This window comes from Meleagris gallopavo, chromosome 1, assembly GCF_905368555.1.
Source record: "Meleagris gallopavo chromosome 1, MGAL_WU_HG_1.1, whole genome shotgun sequence".
In the NCBI taxonomy this organism is placed as follows: domain Eukaryota; kingdom Metazoa; phylum Chordata; class Aves; order Galliformes; family Phasianidae; genus Meleagris; species Meleagris gallopavo.
In genome coordinates, this window is record NC_139404.1 from 120,908,564 (window position 1) to 120,928,598 (window position 20,035).

At 41.5% G+C, this 20,035-nt stretch overlaps 2 protein-coding genes across 10 annotated transcripts in view; one reads left to right on the forward strand and one right to left on the reverse strand.

Moving 5' to 3' along the window:
• The window catches only part of GPM6B (glycoprotein M6B), a 107,794-nt gene extending 89,781 nt beyond the window's left edge, over positions 1 to 18,013 (forward strand). For 5 of the 6 annotated variants that reach the window (XM_085211983.1, XM_085212002.1, XM_085212012.1 and 2 more), the window contains 6 exons: positions 5,525 to 5,711; positions 8,650 to 8,806; positions 11,733 to 11,904; positions 13,430 to 13,503; positions 13,818 to 13,883; positions 16,115 to 18,013. In XM_085211983.1, the coding sequence (XP_085068109.1) occupies positions 5,525 to 5,711; positions 8,650 to 8,806; positions 11,733 to 11,904; positions 13,430 to 13,503; positions 13,818 to 13,883; positions 16,115 to 16,264 (806 nt within the window). In that variant the 3' untranslated portion in view covers positions 16,265 to 18,013. Of the gene's footprint in view, positions 1 to 5,524; positions 5,712 to 8,649; positions 8,807 to 11,732; positions 11,905 to 13,429; positions 13,504 to 13,817; positions 13,884 to 14,477; positions 15,653 to 16,114 lie in introns of those variants that run through there. The other variant, XM_085211991.1, reaches the window with a different exon arrangement.
• Positions 18,014 to 19,095: 1,082 nt separating this feature from the next.
• OFD1 (OFD1 centriole and centriolar satellite protein) overlaps positions 19,096 to 20,035 on the reverse strand; it is a 29,191-nt gene continuing 28,251 nt past the window's right edge. For all 4 annotated transcript variants that reach the window (XM_085211918.1, XM_085211923.1, XM_085211942.1 and 1 more), the window contains one exon: positions 19,096 to 19,200. In XM_085211918.1, the coding sequence (XP_085068044.1) occupies positions 19,155 to 19,200 (46 nt within the window). In that variant the 3' untranslated portion in view covers positions 19,096 to 19,154. The remainder of the gene's footprint in view (positions 19,201 to 20,035) is intronic.

Genomic DNA, 20,035 nt, shown 5'->3' on the forward strand with positions numbered 1-20,035 from the left:
GCAAGTACCTCCTCAGAAGTGGGGAACGGGCTGTGTGACTGTAACAGTGTAGAAACAAAGAAGCTCACGTGTATCAGAATATCCAAAGAAGTTGCAAATAAGGCTGGTAACCCTTATAAAGGGATACTTAAACCTGGTTCTTCAGTCCTTTGAGTAACTCCTTACTAGCAGAGATCAGGCTGAGGCTGACTGGATGGATCAGACCATCCAAATCTCACTGTGCTGGCAGCTAGGAACATCTCCCACTAGCCACCATAAGGCATGGAATGGTGGTATTGCTGGATTTCAGGTCTGACCTTCTGTGACAGCCCTGATGGCTATGGTCTACAAAGGTCATGCCATCTTCATTGCTGATACCATTCACGTTGCTTAGGAAAACATATTAATATATTAATTTACAGCTTGATCTAGCTAGGCTGACATATCCTTGCATGAAGTTTTCTGGCTCCTGTGAAGATCAGTCTTTCAGTAGAAACTGAATTCACAGCTCTTCTGATTGGAGGAGAACAAAAGGAGAAAAGTAAGAAAGGCTGAACTTGAAATTCTCTGTTTAAGAGGTTTAAGAAGTCTGTGGGAGGAAAGCACAAGATGTGTTCTACTTGAACTTACCGCTTTAGTCTGTTTGATGTTCTTGATCCGTAACAGTGGCAAGTGAGCATTTCTCATCATTTATAACATAAGTTTTAGCTTTCTGTGTTATATTTTGTAAACCAGCAATATTTAAGAGCAGTAACAGGTAAGAATAGAGCTTTAAATGAGACTTTCAAGTGATTTAATACAAAGACTTTTTATTTGAGTGCCCCTGTCAACGCTTGGAGGGAAATTTGTCACATGCTTTAAACTTACCCCCCTTGTAAGACTAAATATCTTATTGTACTGCTGCTGCTGACCCTTGGCAGTTAGTGTGGGTGACAGCTGTGAGAACTGGAAGTTATCTCACTGCTAGATACTGTCTTATTCTCACACAGAGAAGAGGGAGGCAAATGCTGGTTTTTCTTCAGAGGTACTGGCATATTCCCACATCCCTCGCTGCTTCCCCCGTAGCTGTCAATCATGCTGTAAGGTACAAAAATGTACATCCTACCATGCACAAGCTGTTTGGAATGGAGATTTTAAAAAATGAAGCAGGTGTCAGAAAGTAAAACTGGCATTTGTTTTCATTGACTTACAGTTAATTTTCTGACAAAGATACATGGCAGTTTAAGGCTCCAATGGTAATTATGTATGTTTGGCATTAGGTAATCCTCAGTGCTGGGGAAAGAGGAGATGAATGTAAAGTATTGAGTTCTCCTCTTATGTTAATTGAGAGTAGTGCTCCCAACATAGGGCTCATGTAGATGCGTAATGATGAACCTAATTTACAAGCAGTGACTGCATTTAAGATGTTATCTGGTGCTTTTTCTTCCCTAGGGTTTCCTACAACTCTCTTATTGTGAAAGCAGTTCCTCAGTGCTTACCTCCTGAGGCCTGTGCTGAATGCAGCAGAGATGACTCTTCTGGGGTGGAAGAGGCCATGTCACTTCTTCCATGTGTAAACTAGACAGATGTACCATGTCTCAGGATTTCAAAAAATGCATTATGCAATTGCAGGGTGTAAGCAACGAGGAAAAAAAACTAGTGCTTCATCTTTAAAAAAACAAAGACAGATTTATGTGAAAAGGAATTGAACTTCTAAGGAAAAAGAGTGGGAGCCGACTCAGAAAGGGGCCATTGCAGCACTGAGGTTTAATTGCCTGAAATGGGAAGCTTTTCCAACTACGTTTCAGGTTTTCTTTTTTTTTTTCTTTTTTTTCCTTTTTTTTCCCCTTCTTTTAGTCAGTCCTTACTGGCTGGGTTTCTGTCTAGGAGGTATTGTGGACACTCTTTACATCATGCTTCCCATGCTTTGCTTTGAGTGATGGCTCTGTGAATGTGCACCTGTCTCAACTTTTCAAGCCTGGCGTCCAGAGCTGCTGTGTTAACTCTAGAGAAAGCCCTAGGACTACCCATGACACCCAACTGATCCCAGTGTATTGCATTTTGTCATTTTCTTAGCACAGACATTGTCGTTCCAGTCCATCTTGACCTTAGTCGGATAAGTCAGAGTCTGAGAATTGCTGCTTTTTTTTTTTTTTTTTTAAGACCTCTTTCCATTAATTCTGCATTACCTTGCTTTTCTGAGTTTAAATCTTAAAGCTGTACTTAAAGTACCAAAGAAGGTTTAGCAACACAATTGCCGTTTGACACGGGAAATTGAATAGCTAAGCCCCTGCATATATGCAACAGCCCGTACACTGCTGGGTAGATTATATAATTATTCTTCATACATTAAGCAACCAATTGCTGATTTGTGTACATATGTAGGTTCATCCTTTACCAATTTCCTGTGACTGATAGTTTCCAGGAGATTAAAAGAATAGCTGGTTCCTGTCTTTTTTCCTTTCTCTTTATTTTAGTCCTTTAGCGAGAATATTTGTGTGTGTGTGCGTGTGTGTTTAATAGCATTCATTCCCTAGAGAATAATCTCAGTCCTTGTTTTAGCTGGCCTCCTTCTGAGAGTGTGTTAAATCTGTAGCCAAGATCACAGGCAGCCCTGGGCAAATCATTGGGCTGTTATTAACCTGCCTCCATGGCAACTGCTGCTCACCAGCCTGGGGACAAAAAATGTTTTTATTCTGCTGAGTTGCACAAAAGGTTCTAGTGATGCCTTGCACAAAATGGCCATTGAAAGGGGAGATGCAACGATGGGTACTTGTGCTACACAGTTTCATATTTAAATTTTTTACTCTGCTGTGATAGAAGTAGATGTGCAGCTGAAAACTTCAGTGTGTCAGCCATGTGAGAATTAAAAAAAAAAAAATTAGTTCAAATTTTCTACTAAAACTTCTTATTTTGATCAGCTTTAGTTTACAGGCCTTCAGCCTGCTTTTGTCATCAGTGTGTTATCAAGCTAATTTGTAAAAGTGGTTGTGAAATAGGCAGACATTGTGGGTTTGAGTCATATGGTAGTGGGTACTTGCTGGCTTGGGGTTGCAGAGAGTGATCGTAAAGCAGGTTGCCTAGGAAGCTTTCTTTTTGGGAAAAAATCCTGTCTTGCTTCAGTGCTAGTCTGGGCATCTGGATAAGACTGTCTTAGTGCTTGATAAACATTTGATTTTAGCTGGTTTTGAAAGCTTCCTTTGTTTTAGGGGAGATCTATCTATCTATCTCTCTATGTATAAATATATAAAACCAACTCTGTTGTCCAGGTGGGGAATGAATTTAGTTTCCAGCAAGAGGCTGTGCAGAAGCTCTGGTGTTGATTTGGCTGCCCAACAACTACATGGATTCTGTTTCATGGAAAAGGGGCTGTTTTGGGCTGCTTTTGTTCACTTAGAAGCTGGCTGCATGCAATACCCCTGTAAGCTGAAGCCCATCTGCCTCTCTTTGAGGCTTGGTGTGAGTGATTCCTGCAGTTCCACATCTGGGCAGCTTCCTCTGCATCACCTTACAGACTTCATAGGGTTTTCTGGACCCGTGGTCTGACCTGATACAATGAAGACCACCCAAATATTGTGGTGTGCCTTCATACTTGAGCTGTTGGGGTGAGACAACAGAGTACAGCCACAAAGGTGCTGTGTGCTGCTGCTAGTGACTTGGAAGAGAGAGGGGGATTGCCACCATCAGTTTGCTCAAGAGTCTCTTGGCTTTGCTTCTAGCTGCTTTTATTTCCCATTTCTGATGAGATCCTTCCATGAGTTGATCGTTGATGTGATTGACCTCCTGCCCACCAACCAGCAAGCAGGTGTTTGGCTGCCTGCTCCTTCACAGTAGGACCTGGGAGGCCATTTTGTGCCAGGCTGCGGCCCTGCGTTGCCGGACACGCTCTGCTGACTTGCTGTGCCATTAGGCCTGGGCAGGCCTTTAATGCTGATCCCAAGCCAGGTGCAGCAGTTTCCAGAATTAACTCTTGGAGATTTGGGTCTGATGTGGAGGCAAGTGCGGAGGGAGGTGAGCCAGCCTGACGTGTAGAACTGTCCTTATGCCTGACATGTGGCTTGGGGACTGCCATCAGGCACATCCCCAGGCACAACAGCTGAGGTTCGCTCTGCAAGGTCTGCTGTCTGAGCTCAACCCTGGACATCTCTGACAAGATGAATACCAGAGATGATTTTCTGTGATAGTGCTCATCTGTGTCTGCTTGCTGTGCCTCGTCTCTGAGTGCCCCACTGCCATGTCTGTGGCTGTTGCTGCACTTCTGTCCTGGAGGCAGCTCCCACTGTGCGGCTTTCAGCTATGGACTCAGCTACAAATGCTTCCCAGGCTTGCTCCCATGCAACTACACCTCACCCGTAGTTAGCAAAGTGGCATTTCATAGGTTGTTTCCCTGGTGGTAGCTTCTGTAGCTTGACTTAGGCACTTGCTAGTGGCACTCAAAGTGGAGACTTTTATGCTTGTGACATGGTGTAGGATTCTGAGGACACTGGGACATGTAGGTTCAGCAGTCCCATACCTGCACATCATTTCTTCATGTTGTGCTGTCCAGCAGGATCTGGCTACGCCAGGCACGGCATCGAACGGTGTCCTAATGGCTGTGCTTTGCGCAGTTGTATGAAATGTACGTTAATGGAGACAGCTTAATGCCGTCACCCTGAAGTAATGAATTGGTATGGATTGCCATTACCATTATAACGCAGTTAAAAGCTGTGTTTGTTTCCGATTTACATTTCCCAGCTTTGCAAGCAGATGGACTTTCAGGCAGCGCGGTCGGGAGGAGCCTGGTAATTCAACTGCTGCGACCTTATTGCAGTGTTTGCCAGCAGCAGTTCTGGGGGGTCGTTTTCTTAACTCAGACTGCTTAGGCAATAAATTTCATTAAAACTATGATTATGCTACTGCGGACTGTAGTCAGGGATCACTGTGAATCCAGTGCATCCTATAAAGCTCGAAATGTATTGTCTGTGTAATTCTGCTCCATCTCACCACTCAATAAAAATGGCTACCCTTTGTCGCCCACTAATTTTTTTCTGTTGATAGATCTGTATCCGTATATGGATTTAGACAAAGTTACTCAGGAGCCATGGCAGAGTGCAGAGTAGTTAGGTTTTGCAGACCGCCATGGGTTCCACACATCCTTCATTTCTCCAAAAGGCTTCACTGGCTTGTGTGCTTCTCCAGCTTTCTGAGCAGTGCCAGGACACCTGGTGCTCGTGTCTTTAATACCAGTAGTGGTGAAGTGTGGTGAGCTCTTGTCAGCAGCTGGAGCACAGTGGTCCACTTCAGACAAGTGTTTCTTTTTCCTTTTCCATTTCACAGGCTGTCTCATTGATCTCCTCTTGATCCTGTAAAACTGGGAGTACTCGGCCCACTTTCTGGGCCTTGAGCTCACTTTGACATATCTGTAGGTCAGTGTTGATGATGCTTTCTTGCACCATCTATAGATTTTTGCTTAGTGCAGTGACAGTGTCTCGGCTTTTTATTCTCCGTGGCTTTTTACCAAGCAGAGACTGAATATTCTTTTCCTTTTTGCTCATAACATTTCTTTTGCTTTCTCTCTTCTGCTTAGGTTGCTTTGAATGTTGCATTAAGTGCCTAGGAGGAGTGCCATATGCTTCACTGGTGGCAACCATTCTCTGCTTCTCGGGGGTCGCCTTGTTCTGTGGCTGCGGCCATGTGGCGCTAACGGGCACCGTGTCCATCCTTGAGCAGCACTTCTCCACGACTGCCAGTGACCATGCTTTGCTGAGTGAAGTGTAAGTATGCCTCCCATTGCCATTGTCTGTGGAAGACCTGTTGTTCATCCTAACACCCTCCTGCTGAGCAGGTAGAGATGGATTCGCATCTCGATCTCCATCCCCAAGCATTGGTATGTTTGTTTGTCCAACATCTTCGGGTGTTATTTGGTGTTTTTTAGTGTTTACACACAAAAAAGCAGCATGTGTATCCTGCTTTAACCCATTTATATTAATTACATCAATTTCAAAGACCCCTAAAATACATGCATTATACCTACTGCTTCAGAGTAGCACCCAGCTTCTGTCAGCCATCAGAAGGCAATGATGTGCCCAGAGTGAAGAAGCAGCTTTGTGTACACGGAAGATAAGATCCTACACTTGAATTAGATTTCACAAATAAATGTGTTGGAATCACGAGGCTATTGGTTCTTATTCGCTAGGGTGATCATTACAATGGGGGAACAATCTTGGCTCTGTAACCAGCCCCACTGAAGCAAATATCCAGTTGCTTTTAACACTGAGAACCTGAGTATATGGATTGGTGGTTTGAATCCATGCTGCTCTTCCCAGCACCATCTAGGCATTATATATACCCTGTGCTGAGAAGATTTTGCTCATCTACCGTAATACCCAGTTTTTAGGACAGCAATTGAAGACTTTTGTATTACAGTTCAGTCCAGTGCACTTAATTCTCCATTTTTGGGGGAGAGGCTTCTTCTTGGTAATAGCCTCCCTTTTAGCTCATGTGGACACAGACCACAAATCTGCAGGTACTGAGCCCAAGACTGCCACAGCTCACCTCTTCCCATCCTCTGAGAGCACTACAGCAATCTTTTGGGACTTCTCTTCCTGCCAGTGCCCAAATTCAGGATCCTCTATGACTGCATGCCCCCCCTGCTGCTAGACACTGGGTTCTCTGTTGTGTGAAGCGCAGGGATGCTGCCATTAGCATAAAAATTTAGAGAGAAACAATGAGCAGCTGTTCTTAGAATTTGCAAATGAAATTGCAAAAGTAGCCACAGCAGGCACAAGCTTTGCATTTTGGAGAGTTGTTGACAAGATTTCTTGTCAAGGCAGCCTCAGCAGCTGGGGGTTGTGAGACTCTTACCAAAGAGCTCCAGCTCTGTTGAAGGCAAACAAGAAATGCTGGAGAGATGAAGTGACAGAAAAGGGCAAAGAATTTTAGGTCAAGAGATGTACATTCAATGAAAAATATACTAGTGGGCCACCATTTGTGGAATTGATTTTTAGCCAGGTTTCATATTGCTAATTTTTAGTAACATCCATAGTCTTCTAGACTGTTAGTGACAGTGAAATGAATTCTGTTGTCCCTCAAATGAGTTAATTTCTTTATGCTTTACAGCACAGGCGCAATGGATTTATCCTGTTATTTTGAATCAGTTTGGAAAATAAACATAAATGCTAGTTCACTTCCCACATGTAATTTTAAATGATCAATATCCTGTTTTGATGCAAGAGGTTTACGTTCTGTCTGGGTAATGCTTAACTATGTAAATTGTGGTAATCAGTTTTCTTCAAATGAAGCTAAATCATGCAGGTGTTCCTCAGAGACGCATATCTGTGCTGGCAGCCAGTTTAGGGAGAGTAGTAAGAACTGAAAAAAAATCTGAGGAAAGACATATATATATATACCATTAAAAAAAATTAAAAGCAGTATGGGTCTATAAAATTAATCTTTCTGTTCTGCAAATAGCTTCATTAAAAATCTTCATCCTAACAAACATTTATATATATATTTTTAAAGAATATAAGTTGTGGAGAAGTTAGTGCTAATGATAATTCTTTACAGTGAGAGTGGTAAGACACTGGAAAAGGTTGCCCACAGAGGCTGTGGATACCCACTCCCTCTAGGTGTTCAAGGCCAGGCTGGATGGGGCTTTGAGCAACCCGGTCTAGTGGGAGGTGTCCCTGCCTATAGCAGAGGTTGGAACTAGGTGACCTTGAAGGTCCCATCCAACCCAAAGCATTCTATGATTCTGTTATTCTATGATCAAGTGTGATTTTTGAGACCAGAAGAAATGTTGTATAGGAGATCTGCCGTTCTGGTCCTTCAAACCAGTCAGCATGTTTGCTGAATCTGTGATGAGATTGCTGATATTGTAGATGATTCTTTCTGTTAACTGTTGCAGCCAAAATAAAAACACTTAAGGGTGTCACTGCTGACAGTAGATTTGTAGGGAATGAAGAACCTCCTCAGATAAGATCCAAGGCATGTGCCTTGTAGCCTTCCTCTGCACATTTCTAGAGTATCTCAAATGGAAGGGTTGTCTAAATATTTCTTTCACTTTTTTAACATCTACCTGCATTTAGGGGAGCTTAAGTGTGACTTAAGATGCTGAAGTGGTTTGCTTGCTTGGAAGTACCTTCCTGGGCTGTGGCTCAAGAGCACTCACTGCAAACAAGTGTCACTGAATGTACAGACATCTGCAAACACACATTAATTGGATTTTACAGGTGGAAGTGGTGAACTTCAGGGACTACTTCTTTCCCCCAAGCCCAGGGAACCAGCACAGAGCCTGGTAGTTCAGCCAGTGGATCAGATCCTTTTCTGCCCCAGTGCACTCTCCCTATGCTGGAGCTATCAGACATTCCCCAAGTCCAGTGTCAGGATCAATCACAGGAAAGCACAGCTCTGTGGTGGAGGCATGAAATGGAAGCCTCCACTTATGACTAACAGCACTCAGCGCAGGAACCACAGCACAAACAGGAGATGCTCGAGCAGACACAGGACTTATGAACATCAGCAGGGTATGCCTGTGGCAGTGGGGCAGTCAGTGTAGCATCCACCTGCAGCCCACTCGTTTAAAATGCATCAAAGAGCCCTGAGCTGTGTTTCTGAAAAAGGAATTGTCTCATACCTGTTACGATTAGGAGAATTTGCTTTGTTTTAATAGGATTGAAATATAATTGTGTCTTTTTTTCTTTTCTGTTTTAGAATACAGCTAATGCAGTATGTAATTTATGGCATTGCATCGTTTTTCTTCTTGTATGGAATAATCCTTTTGGCAGAAGGCTTTTATACAACAAGTGCTGTGAAGGAGCTGCATGGAGAGTTCAAAACAACAGCCTGTGGCCGCTGCATCAGTGGAATGGTGAGTAGTGCTGGAAGTGGGAACAGCTGCCATTCCTTGCAAAAACCCATCAGGCTCAGTTTGACTCCTGTGTTTTTTTGAACCATAGTGTCTTGTTGCTGCCTTTAACTCCTTATGGGTGAGCAGAGCCAATCCCTGCTGCTCATTCTTCTTTGAGCTTCAGGGATGTTCGGTCAAATCCAAACTCTATGTTGACTTTTGGGGTGCTTCCAAGGCCTCCCCCTGCTAAAGCTGAACTCACTGTTCAAAACTCGTGGAGGCAACTGATTTTGAAGCGCTCAATATGAGACAGAATTAATGCTGCACTTTCGAACACGGCGCTAACAATGGTAAGGGCAAACTGTAAAAGGGCTGTGGTTTGCAGAGCTATTTAAGTAGCAGACTGCAGTGCCTCTGACTTCCTCAGTCTATTCTACATGAGGATGTCTGGATCCTTCAAACAAACAGCAATGAATGAAGCTTCACAACGTCACAGCACTTGAATCAAATATTTCCATCTTGCTTTTGCAGATGGCAGAAGGGATACAGGCATAATAATGAGTCTTTTTTGCAAAGCTGAAACACTTAGAGCCTTAAAGTTTCAAGCCATTCTTCTCTTCAATATTCTTCTGTATTAGCACAACATTTTAAACAAAGTTTAACTAAAAATAAAACTTCAGATTCTCACCCACGTTGCCCCCTAGGGCGCACTCTGCAAGAACAGCAACATAACTGTGTTTCTGAGAGAGGATTTCAAAGCTATTGCTGAAAATCTGAATTCAAAGCTCATAGTTCTGGAGGAAGATAAGCAGTGTGACAGATCGCCCATGGGAAAGTGTGGGTGAGAAGAGCATAGGCTTTTGATGTGACTGTTGCATTTTAATATACAGCCTATATCCTGTACTTAAAAAATATGTCCTTTCAGCCGGCTAAATACAAAGAAGATGTGTGTTTATTTTCATGAAGGTTAACAATTTTCTGCTGTGCTGTTGGATGCTTATTGAATTTTTCGAGAGCTAATAAAAATAAGGCATCTGATCATTTCCCAGTTAAGCAGCTATTCTCTCGTTCTTATTCTTGGAAAGTATCTTCGCTGTGGAGCAAAATTATGTCTAAAACAGCATTTTCCAAAGATGCAAAATACAGTGGAAACGTAGACATATGTGCATTCCATTACTGTGGATAATTGCTTCTGCAGTTGGGTAGTTGCAAGCACATGATTGTTAGCTGCATACACAAATACCAGTGTGACGCGCAGAAAATCACAAGGTTTGCGAGCAGAAATAATATTTTTGCAGTCTGGTGGCTGCAGCTGGGTGCATGCAGCAGCTTTTGGGCATCCAGTGGTTTTTCTGCCAATTTGACATCACTACGCTGGGGGCAGTCCCCTCCAAGTCGCATAGGATTATTACAGGAGACAGACTTCTGACTTGACTGATCTCCTGGCTGTGGTAACACACAGTAACTGTTTCCAACAGTTTATCTCTATTACACGTGAGATCGATTGTGCTTTTTCATAGCTATTGTAGGAGTTGAAGGCTTTGTGTTCTCCTTCTCACCGACATTTCAAATACACACATGCAAGCCCACTTTTTATTCATAGCATAGTTACAGAAATCCTTTAAGCTGATCCACTTGGTTGATACTGAAGGCCAGTGAGAGATCTTCCAGCATTTGGCAAAAAGTGGAGTATTTCAGTTCAGTGGTATATAAATTCAAGACAAGTTGTTTGTTTTTTGGGGTGTTTGTCTTAGTTTTACAGGTACTTCCAGCTGCCCATGTGTCACCTTTTTTCCCTACAAACCTAACCAAACGCTGAACCACTGCTGTAAGATCTCCAGCCTTCCTCGGTGTGGCTGGACACACCTCTGAGGATGCAGACTTCCTCCACTGCAGGATTTGTTCAGTTTGGGGCCAGGCTGAGACAATTCCCCCCATCAGAGCTTTTCCCATTCTTGTTGCACTGGCACACAGGTTTCACATAGGAGTACAGCATCAGTGTTCTGCTGCAAAGTAAAGCCTTCCCAGTCTACCTAGAGTTAAATAACAGTAAGAAAGTGTATACAAGGTGTAAAAAAAGTTTCCCCGCTTTGCAAGTTGATTCCAAACTTTCTCAAGGAGGGGTGAGCTAGGAGCTGATGCCAGAGCTCTGAGTAGTACCTCACCATAAAACTTAACTTGGAAGAAGAGGGAAGAGAGAGGAGGTCCGGTGGGAGGAGGAAGCTGGAGATTTCCAAAGCAGTGAGTGCTATACCTGGTAATCTCACCAAGGAAAATGCAGGTAATTTCTTTTTTTTAAAAAAAGAGAACACAAACCATCAAATTTCAGTGGGAAATTCCATGATCTTCTCTGAAGTGAAGTAAGTAATTTTCTTCTTGGCAATGTGTATTAGATCAATTCCAGCTTTCTGATTTATAATGAACATAGTGTGTTTTCAAAAACAGGTGTTCTCATTTGTTACATTCGTAATTGATTTCAGTAAATCAGGGAGCAGAGAAGAGCTCTGCAAACATTGATTCACTCTATTGTTGTGATTTGCAAGTTGCATGGAAGTGCTGGTATATTACAGCTGACAAAAAAAAAATCTTTATGCTGACTCCTGTTGGCATTCTGTCAGTTTTAGCCTACAACCAGCATCCCTGCTTCACTGAGCCTCTTGAGAAATGAATAGGTTGCTGGTTCAGGAGGCCTTGCTGTTTGTTCTAGCAGCCTGATGAGAAAAGAAATGCCTGAATTACTTTCTCAGTAGCACTGAGAGCAGCAAAGTATTTTTAAGCTGAGGTTGTTCATATGCATGGAAATACGAGAGTATGTTAATGGAAGTTAAATACCTCATTACTTAATTTCTGAAAGTATGTTTAAAGACTGTATCGAAGAACTTTTAAGGAAAATTCAAGTATTCTTTTCAAAGAGCAAATGTGAAGTGCTTGTCTTTTCTCTGCCCAGTTTGTTTTCCTCACCTATGTGCTTGGAGTGGCCTGGCTCGGGGTCTTTGGCTTCTCTGCTGTGCCTGTCTTTATGTTCTATAACATATGGTCAACTTGCGAAGTCATCAAATCTCTTCAGATAAACATGACGGTTCCAGGAGACCAGATCTGTGTGGATATCAGGCAATACGGTACTTACTCAAATCCTGATTAAATGCTTTATCCTCTCTCCTTGGTCTGTCTTCAGTAGTTTTGTTTCAGCTTTATCAAACGAACCAAATGCAAAAGCATCTTGCGTCCCTGGATGTGCTATTGCTTTTCTAATTAATTCAGATTACATTGATCTCTTTCCAGATGCAATCAGTTCAACTGAACTGGCAAGTCATTTATCTAAAATGATTCTGTAGCAGTTTCCAATACTATAATATTAGGTGTAAAAATAGATCGGCCTCAAAATAAACTGCTTAGAGGCAGAGCTGAGAGATAACCAGATTCTTGAGGTTTTCTTGAACCTATTTGTATATATTTTTTCTTATCAGAAGGCTGTTTTACGTAATGCCTGAATTGTGCCTTAACTATTACTTTCAGTTACTTTCAGACAGAACAAGAGGAAATGGCCTCAAGTTGTGCCAGGGGAGGTTCAGGTTTGATATTAGGAAATATTTCTTCTCAGAAAGAGCAGTGAGGCAGTGGCACAGGCTGCCAGGGAGGTGGTGGTGTCACCATCCCTGCATTTGTTCAAGGAACACGTGGAGGGAGGGATGTGGTTAGTGGGCATGGTGTGATGGGTTAGTGGTTGGACTAGATGACCCTAGTGGCCTTTTTCAGCCTTAATGATTCTATGATTCTCTGAAAAGCAAAAACCAGCAGTGAACAGTCTGCCTCAAACATTACTGAATTTATACTGATTTCTAATTACTCACAGAACTGGCTGCTTGTGCTTCCTTGCTCCTTCTGCTCTGGGGGCAGCCATAACTGGAGGTCTTCAACTGTATATTGCAGTTGCAGCAAAGTGGCTTTAAAGTAAATCCTGTGAAGTTTTTCTTTCCAAAAGCCATACTGTCCTGAGATAGTATCAGTGACCTAATTCCAACCAGCTGAGTTTGAAATATAGGTTACAATGGAGAGGCAAAGCCATGTTTTCCTTTTTTGAGCCATGGCTTCTGTTTAAGCTTTACATCTGTAATGGGTCTAAAAGTTTAGATTATTTTAAACTCATAAGATCCTGTTGACTTTTTTGATTTTCAGTCACATAAGAGAAGTAATTAGGAGTATGTGAGGGTATGGCACACCAGACCTTGTAGCAGCTCTCACTTACTGCTTTTTTACCTACTTGGTGGAGTAGAACTCAACCTTGTAAGGCACTGCTGTCCTGAATGGTGCCAGGTGTCTCTAAGTGCAGCTGATCCCCTTCGGTCCCCAGTCAGAGAGCAGGCAGCTCCAGTCTCATACTGGACCTGAAGTGCAGAAGCCGACCATTTGGCTGCCATATGGGAAAGCCACATCTGAGAACACAGCTTGGCAGGAAGCCTTGGTAGAAAGAGAAGGCGTAGTTTGAGCGAGTTAATTCCTCCTGCCAATTCAAAGCTGTGCTGGTCAATGTGTGGATGCCCAAAATGGGAACGCAACTGGCGAGTGGGAGGATAAGATGAGAAAGGAACAGAAAGTGTGTACCAATTCCTAAAATTAGTGATTTCTTTTGCTGTACTATTTCAGGTATTATCCCATGGAACGCTGTACCTGGCAAAGCCTGCGGTCCGATCCTGGAGAACATCTGCAACACGAATGAGGTATGCAGACGCCCTGTGTGTGCCTTCTGCCTCCAGGTTGCTGAGTGAGGCACAGGGTCGTAGCTAGAAACTGATGGCAGTTTCTTGAGGAAACTAATACTAGTAGTATAAAGAGACTGATTTAAACAGAATATTGAAAGTGCTCTGTCTCTGTGCATCCAAAAAATGAGTTTTCTGAACGTTCTAGTTTTTTAAAGCTTTGAACTCTTTGCTATGAAGACAGCATATTTTTTATTATTTACAATAGCTGAAATGTGTTTTATACCATCCTCAGTTACTTTAATTAAAGTGTTTTAACGTATTTTTCTCTCTAGTTCTACATGTCTTACCACCTGTTCATTGTGGCTTGTGCTGGAGCTGGTGCCACTGTCATAGCATTGGTGGGTAGAATTTTTTACTTTTTTTAGTGTAAAATGTGTTCCTTTCAGGCTTAAGATGCTTTAAGACCAAATTTTATGCATCTTTAAAATAGTGACCCTACACAGAAAGGAGGACAAGCTGTAATCATCTGGTTATTTGCTGCTCCGCTTCGGTCATTACAAGTTACTTCTGCTTTAGGAAGTCATTTTAACCCACCCACCCTATGCTTAGGAAGAAAACTTCTTCACATGTCCTTTTAAAATCCCACTTTTACCCACTATTGGTATTCTTATGTCCACCATTTCTTTTCATTCTTGTAGTTTATGAGATTAGTAGCTTGAATGCCGTTCTTATGTCTGGACCCAGGCAGTTTGACCAGTCCAACCCTGCAGTGCCAAGTCCAGGTGTAAGAGTCCCTGTCCTTTGGCAAAACAGCCTTAGGTCTGTATGTAGTTTCTACTCAAGGGATAAATGGCGAGTAATTTATCTTGCATCTTCACCCTGGAAGAAGCTCTAAATAGCATCTGTTGTAAAAGTATCGACAGTTGCCCAAGTAGGCTTGAGCCGTCACCTTGTTGTGTCTTACTCTCCTGTATTTTGTTCTCTTCCACCAGCTGATCTACATGATGGCTACTACATATAACTATGCTGTTTTGAAGTTTAAGAGTCGGGAAGATTGCTGCACTAAATTCTAAATTGTATAAGCCCAGTAAAGAGCTGCATTGCGTAGCTTGAAAAATACCACTGACACCCTAGGCTAAAAGTCTAGCTTTCTGAATTTTGTTACAGTAATTGTAAATAGCTTCAATAAGCCTCATTTAGTTTATCAGATTAATAAAATGACTTCTTGTATATGAACTATGATGTGGATGAGATCTGGCTATTCTGTCATGTTGAGAGGATTCAGTTACTGTGGGACTGTTCACAAATTTTCTTTTGAAGATGGGATGTTTTCATTTGACGGCTCCATTTTGCTTTCCAACACTCTTCTCTAAAACAAATATTCTGGAACAGAATTACTCATTTACTCTTCACTGTGAATGACAACTACAAAAACCTCGAGCATGCTGAATATACACGATACGGAATAAAAAGAGTAATAAAGCAGTGCCAGTCTCTTTTGGCAGAAATGAGAAGCTCCAGTACTATGAATTACTTGGCTGTATTTCTGGTGCATAGATGATTAAGTTGATTATTTTCTTTTACTTCATTTCCAAACAATTGCCAAATCACTCCCTCTGGAAGGCAATGCATCCTGTATTAGCTCGGCGTCAAACAATCACATTCTGGTTTTGGGCCCCAAGCTAGTAAGAAATAACATATAAATAGTTTGTTATTTGTGGCTTGCACTTTAGTAACTGATTTCTCAGTAGCCAGATCTCAAAAAATGTAAGTATGACTGCACAGGAAGCAAAACCATGCATAGAGCATAGAGACATTTTTTACACTGTTGGGGGGAATAAAGGAGAAGTGAATCAGTGTTTTTCAGATGTAGATTTTTTTTGCATGAAGCGTGGAGAAAAGAAATTGGAAAGAGATGAACTCACAAACTAGAAAAAGTCCCCACAATTTAAAAAAAACAAAACAGTTGCTACATGTAAGAGTTTTCACCTGAAGACCTGAACTTAGACTGTGGGAGTTTAAAATGTAGTTGTAACGATACACGATTAAGACTTCTTAACCCAGAGCTTGCATGCTTTTGCTTAGTTTTGGACTGGTGTTTTGTTGTTTAACTTTTCCATGTGTTACTGTAGCCTTGTTCACCTAAATAAAACCGTTTACAATTTCAGACTTCTTCGAGGGGGGAGGGTGGAGTTCTCATCTGCTTGTTGGGGGAAAAGAATTACCAGGATCTAGGCTTGAGTATACATAAGCACCGCCACCTTAGGAAGCAGTTTTTCTGAGCACCTCCAGATTGCAGATGTTCTAAATTGCCACGTACAAACAAACGTTTATTTTTCTCACTTCCCCCCATTCTGCATTTTAATTGATCCGTACAACCCTGTAGCTCATTTAATTACCGTGATACTAACTTTCTCTAAGTTGTGAATAACCAACCTCGAAATTAGCATGCAGAATTCTAGAGACCTTTGAAAATAGCCTCTGTGCTTGTTTTAATAACAGAATGCTTATTAACGTAGAGTAACTTTTTTTTTGGTTGTTATTGTAAAGAGCGTCTATTAATCTAACTAGCAGCTTGCTTTGCCTCTTGCCATGCTCACTAGCCATCATGCTCACCCTTCTCTTCCAGATCCACTTCCTCATGATACTGTCTTCTAACTGGGCCTACTTAAAGGATGCAAGCAAAATGCAGGCCTACCAAGATATCAAAGCAAAAGAAGAGCAGGAGCTTCAGGATATCCAGTCTCGGTCAAAAGAGCAACTCAATTCTTACACATAAATGGTTGCCACAGTAATTCAGCAGAAGAATTCTGTAGCTCTGACAAATCAACAAATAGCTGCTCTGCAGTAAGATGTGTGTCTACCAAACAAAATTATAGAGAAGTGTAAAAGCTTCACGTTCAAGCTCCTGGAACACGTTCGTAGGGAAATCTTCCCATGGGTAATCTTCCATCCTTTCACACAGAGAATGGAGGTTTTATTCCAGGCATTTTAAAAGGCAACACTTCACAATGAGTGACCAAATTATTCTTCGAGACTTTTGATATTTACTATTTGACATGCAGTATGAAGTCCTGCACAAAACTGTGGCGGGTGCTCCAAACCAGCAAGCAGTAGGGATTTGTGCAGCCCTTAGACACAGGCACGTGTAAGATCTCTTAGGATCTCGGTTTATACACCAAACGAATCTGCGGCTGGATGAGATTTCTGACAGCAGTGTGTGCTCATTTGAAAGCACAGCTGTTGCAGCATTTCCTAAGTTGTAATAGGGCACTCTGAACACTCTTTACACGGGCCACAGGAACAGCCATCTACTTTTGTGCCACACTTTTTTTACGATGCAGCAGTCACTCCCCTGTGCTTACCCGAGTGTTGCGCAGCTGTCCCAAGTGTTAATCTTTTTATTAACTATTTAATGGAATGTAGACGCTTGGATCTGGATAATGATCCCCTTCTTTGAAAATAAATGTCAGCTTTGCCTTAATATTTATTTTCTATAAATGTCTTAGCATTTATATAGTGGCAGGAGACCATTATCCTACATTGTAAGTGAAAAGTGTTACCTTATTAAAATGACGCTGATGTGACTATTCCAAATGAGCAGATGAGAAAGTTTGCAGAGTTTGACACAAACAGTAACGACGACAGCCATAAAACAGAACACAGGATGTCCACCTTTCTCTATCTTGGTGCTTAGCAAATTTATAGTCAGTGCTTATGTGTTTTCCTTTTTACCAGTTAATTAGCACATTAAGAAAACGTGGTGTTCAGAAAACGACGACACAAACTGGTGCCATCTTAAAGTCATTTCCCATAGAAGTCTGCCTTCTAATTAATATGTTTTATTTCAGAAGCTTTCAGTGATATCTTGAGTATTAGTGATGGTATATTTGGTGTTTGTTCTATATGATATATATATATATATATATAAATGTTGGGGGAAAAGTAAAATGCATCATTCGTTTGGGGGGAAAAAAAAGAGTATTTGAGTCACACCCATGTTATGCTGACGTGTGGTTTGATAGTTTTGACTGCTTGCTGAGTATAAGTCAAAGGAAGCACAAAATTTCCTGAAGTCAGAATTAAAAGAGGCATTTTGGGAGGGGGTGTTAACTGCATATATAATTTCTTTTTTGTTAAATATTGAAGTCTGATTTTACAGTTTAAAAGAGGGTCAGAGTTGGTCGGTGTAGAGCAAATATGACAAATAGCCTAGTGTATGTTCTTACCTGTTGCATGAAGGAGACATTTCTACGGCAATGCAGGTGATGTTCTAGCCCAGTGTTTGCATAAGGGTAATAATGGAGGCAGTGTCTTAAAGCCTAATTCTTTTCTAATTCAGTGTAGCTATTACTGGGAGTTTTTGAAGTTTTGTTTAAGTAGTCTAATATTTTTATGTAAAGAGCATTAAATTTTGCTATGTATAAATTTTTGTAACCTAACAGTGAATCAATATTTTCTATCAGTGCCAAGGGCTTCCTGTAGTTACATCCAAGTGTTAAAATAAATATTTGTAGATAATAGACAACACTCGTGGTATGCTTATTTTAAACAGACCCGTAGCTACTCTATACCAGTGCATCTGTTTTATTATCTCTATCTGAAGTGAAGCACATTCTGTTCACTGTTATCCATTTGGTAATGTATAGCAGGAGGCTGCCCTGTAGGTGTGTGCTTCAGAGTGGTAAGTCAGCAAGTCTTCCTTGCATGGAGTACTGGTAGTTGTTCCAGGTCAGCATAAAGCAACAAACACTACCCATCCCCTTCCTGACAGCAGACAAAATGAAGCTCTTTTTGTAAATTTGGCAGCATATAAAGTTAGTCTAGCCTGGAAATGTTTTTTAATCTCCATTTTAAAAAGTCAAGTTTGTCTCGTTTATGGGAATCCACATGAATCCAAGGCAGACCTTCAGGTTTTGCCCCTATGTTTTGTCAAACTGGGCTTCACGTTCTTCTAAGGTAGGGGAGGAGCAGCAGCCTCAGCACACTGCAAGTTGTACTATATGCTGCCACCCAGAATTACTCCATTGATAAAAATACTGTATTTTATACTGTAAATAAAGTCTAACAATCTTGCCTATTCTCTACCTACAAAATGCAAAGCTTAAATAAAGATGAGTCAAATAGCATTTTTATCTGAATCTCTCCATTCTGGGCTGGTGAATATCAACAAAGTGAGACATGAGATAAGGTTTTAGAAGTGTTCACTTCTGCTGCTGCAGCAGTAACAAGGAAGTTGATGTACGTGGTTCTGTCATACAAGCCAAGGGTCTCCACCAGATGCCTCTAAAACATACAACAGTGTGTATGCGTAACAAAAAGTTTGCTTATCTCACTGTCCTGCAGTTGGTAAGTGGTGAGGAAGGGGGGGGGAGGGCAGGAAACACCTCAAAAGCTGTAGAAGACTCGAGGGACTCAAGACCAAGGCCATTCACCTGGACACACCAATTTACAGTGCTTCCTCTTCCACCCACATCAGTAATGCATCGGGACTCTTGGAGTGCAGTGACTGAAGCAGTGGGACTTCAGTATCAGCTTTATTCATTTATAATTGCACAGCTTGCAATTCCTGGGCCTAGGGCTTCTTATGACTTCCTTTGCAGCCAGAAAGATGTTTTAAAAACATTTTTATTGTAGTTAAAAACAAAAACCCAAACAATTGCTGTTGTTCACCAGAAGTTGTCATCATCGTCTCCATGAGAAATGCCTGCAGCACTGTATGCGGGACAGAAGGGGAGGAAAATATGGTATGAGTCTTAAGTAGCTTCTTATTTTAAATATATGTTTGTTTTAAAGTGGAAGTTAAAAATTCAACACAATTTAAGAGCCTGCACATAATCACCACTTTAGTTGATGTCCATCTGTGCTGTTCCTGTGAACTGAGTAAGAAAGCCTTTAGCACTGAGTGTGGGCCACCTCCCCTATCCATTGGCACTCCCATCTCATCCTTCTGTAGTGCTCACCCACTGAAAAGAACACCATCCAGGTGTAATTCAGGAGAACCAGCATAAGGGCTAGTATGTAAAATAGCACTTCAAAGAGACAGATCATACTGAATCATATATATATATATATAGGTAATTTTTTAATGCACTCTACTTTTTCCTTAGAAACATTTTCACTTGTACATCTTCGAATAAATCAAAATATTGGATTGATAGAGATATTTTTCCCCTATCATGGAGATATTTATCCCCTATATAAGAACTAAAGGCAACGTATCTTTCTTTATTGATCTCTAGAGGTAACCCACAGGAAATGTAGGACATGCACAGGCTGTCAGAAACCTCTCTGAAATAGCGTGTGAACCAGTTTGTCAGAAGTCCACGATGCTTCCAATAAATCAAAGCTGGAGGCAATGCAAATAACAGACTGCCTGCCAGGTACAGCACGGACACACTTTCATCGGGTCATTACCCAAGAAAAATCCCTCAGGCTTCAGTTTTATGTAAAGAAACTGAGACGCTGCTCAGTTGCAGATAGAAGTTTTAATTGCAACAGCTATTGAAACAGATCATGGAATGTAGGTTCCTAGACTCTAATTTCACAA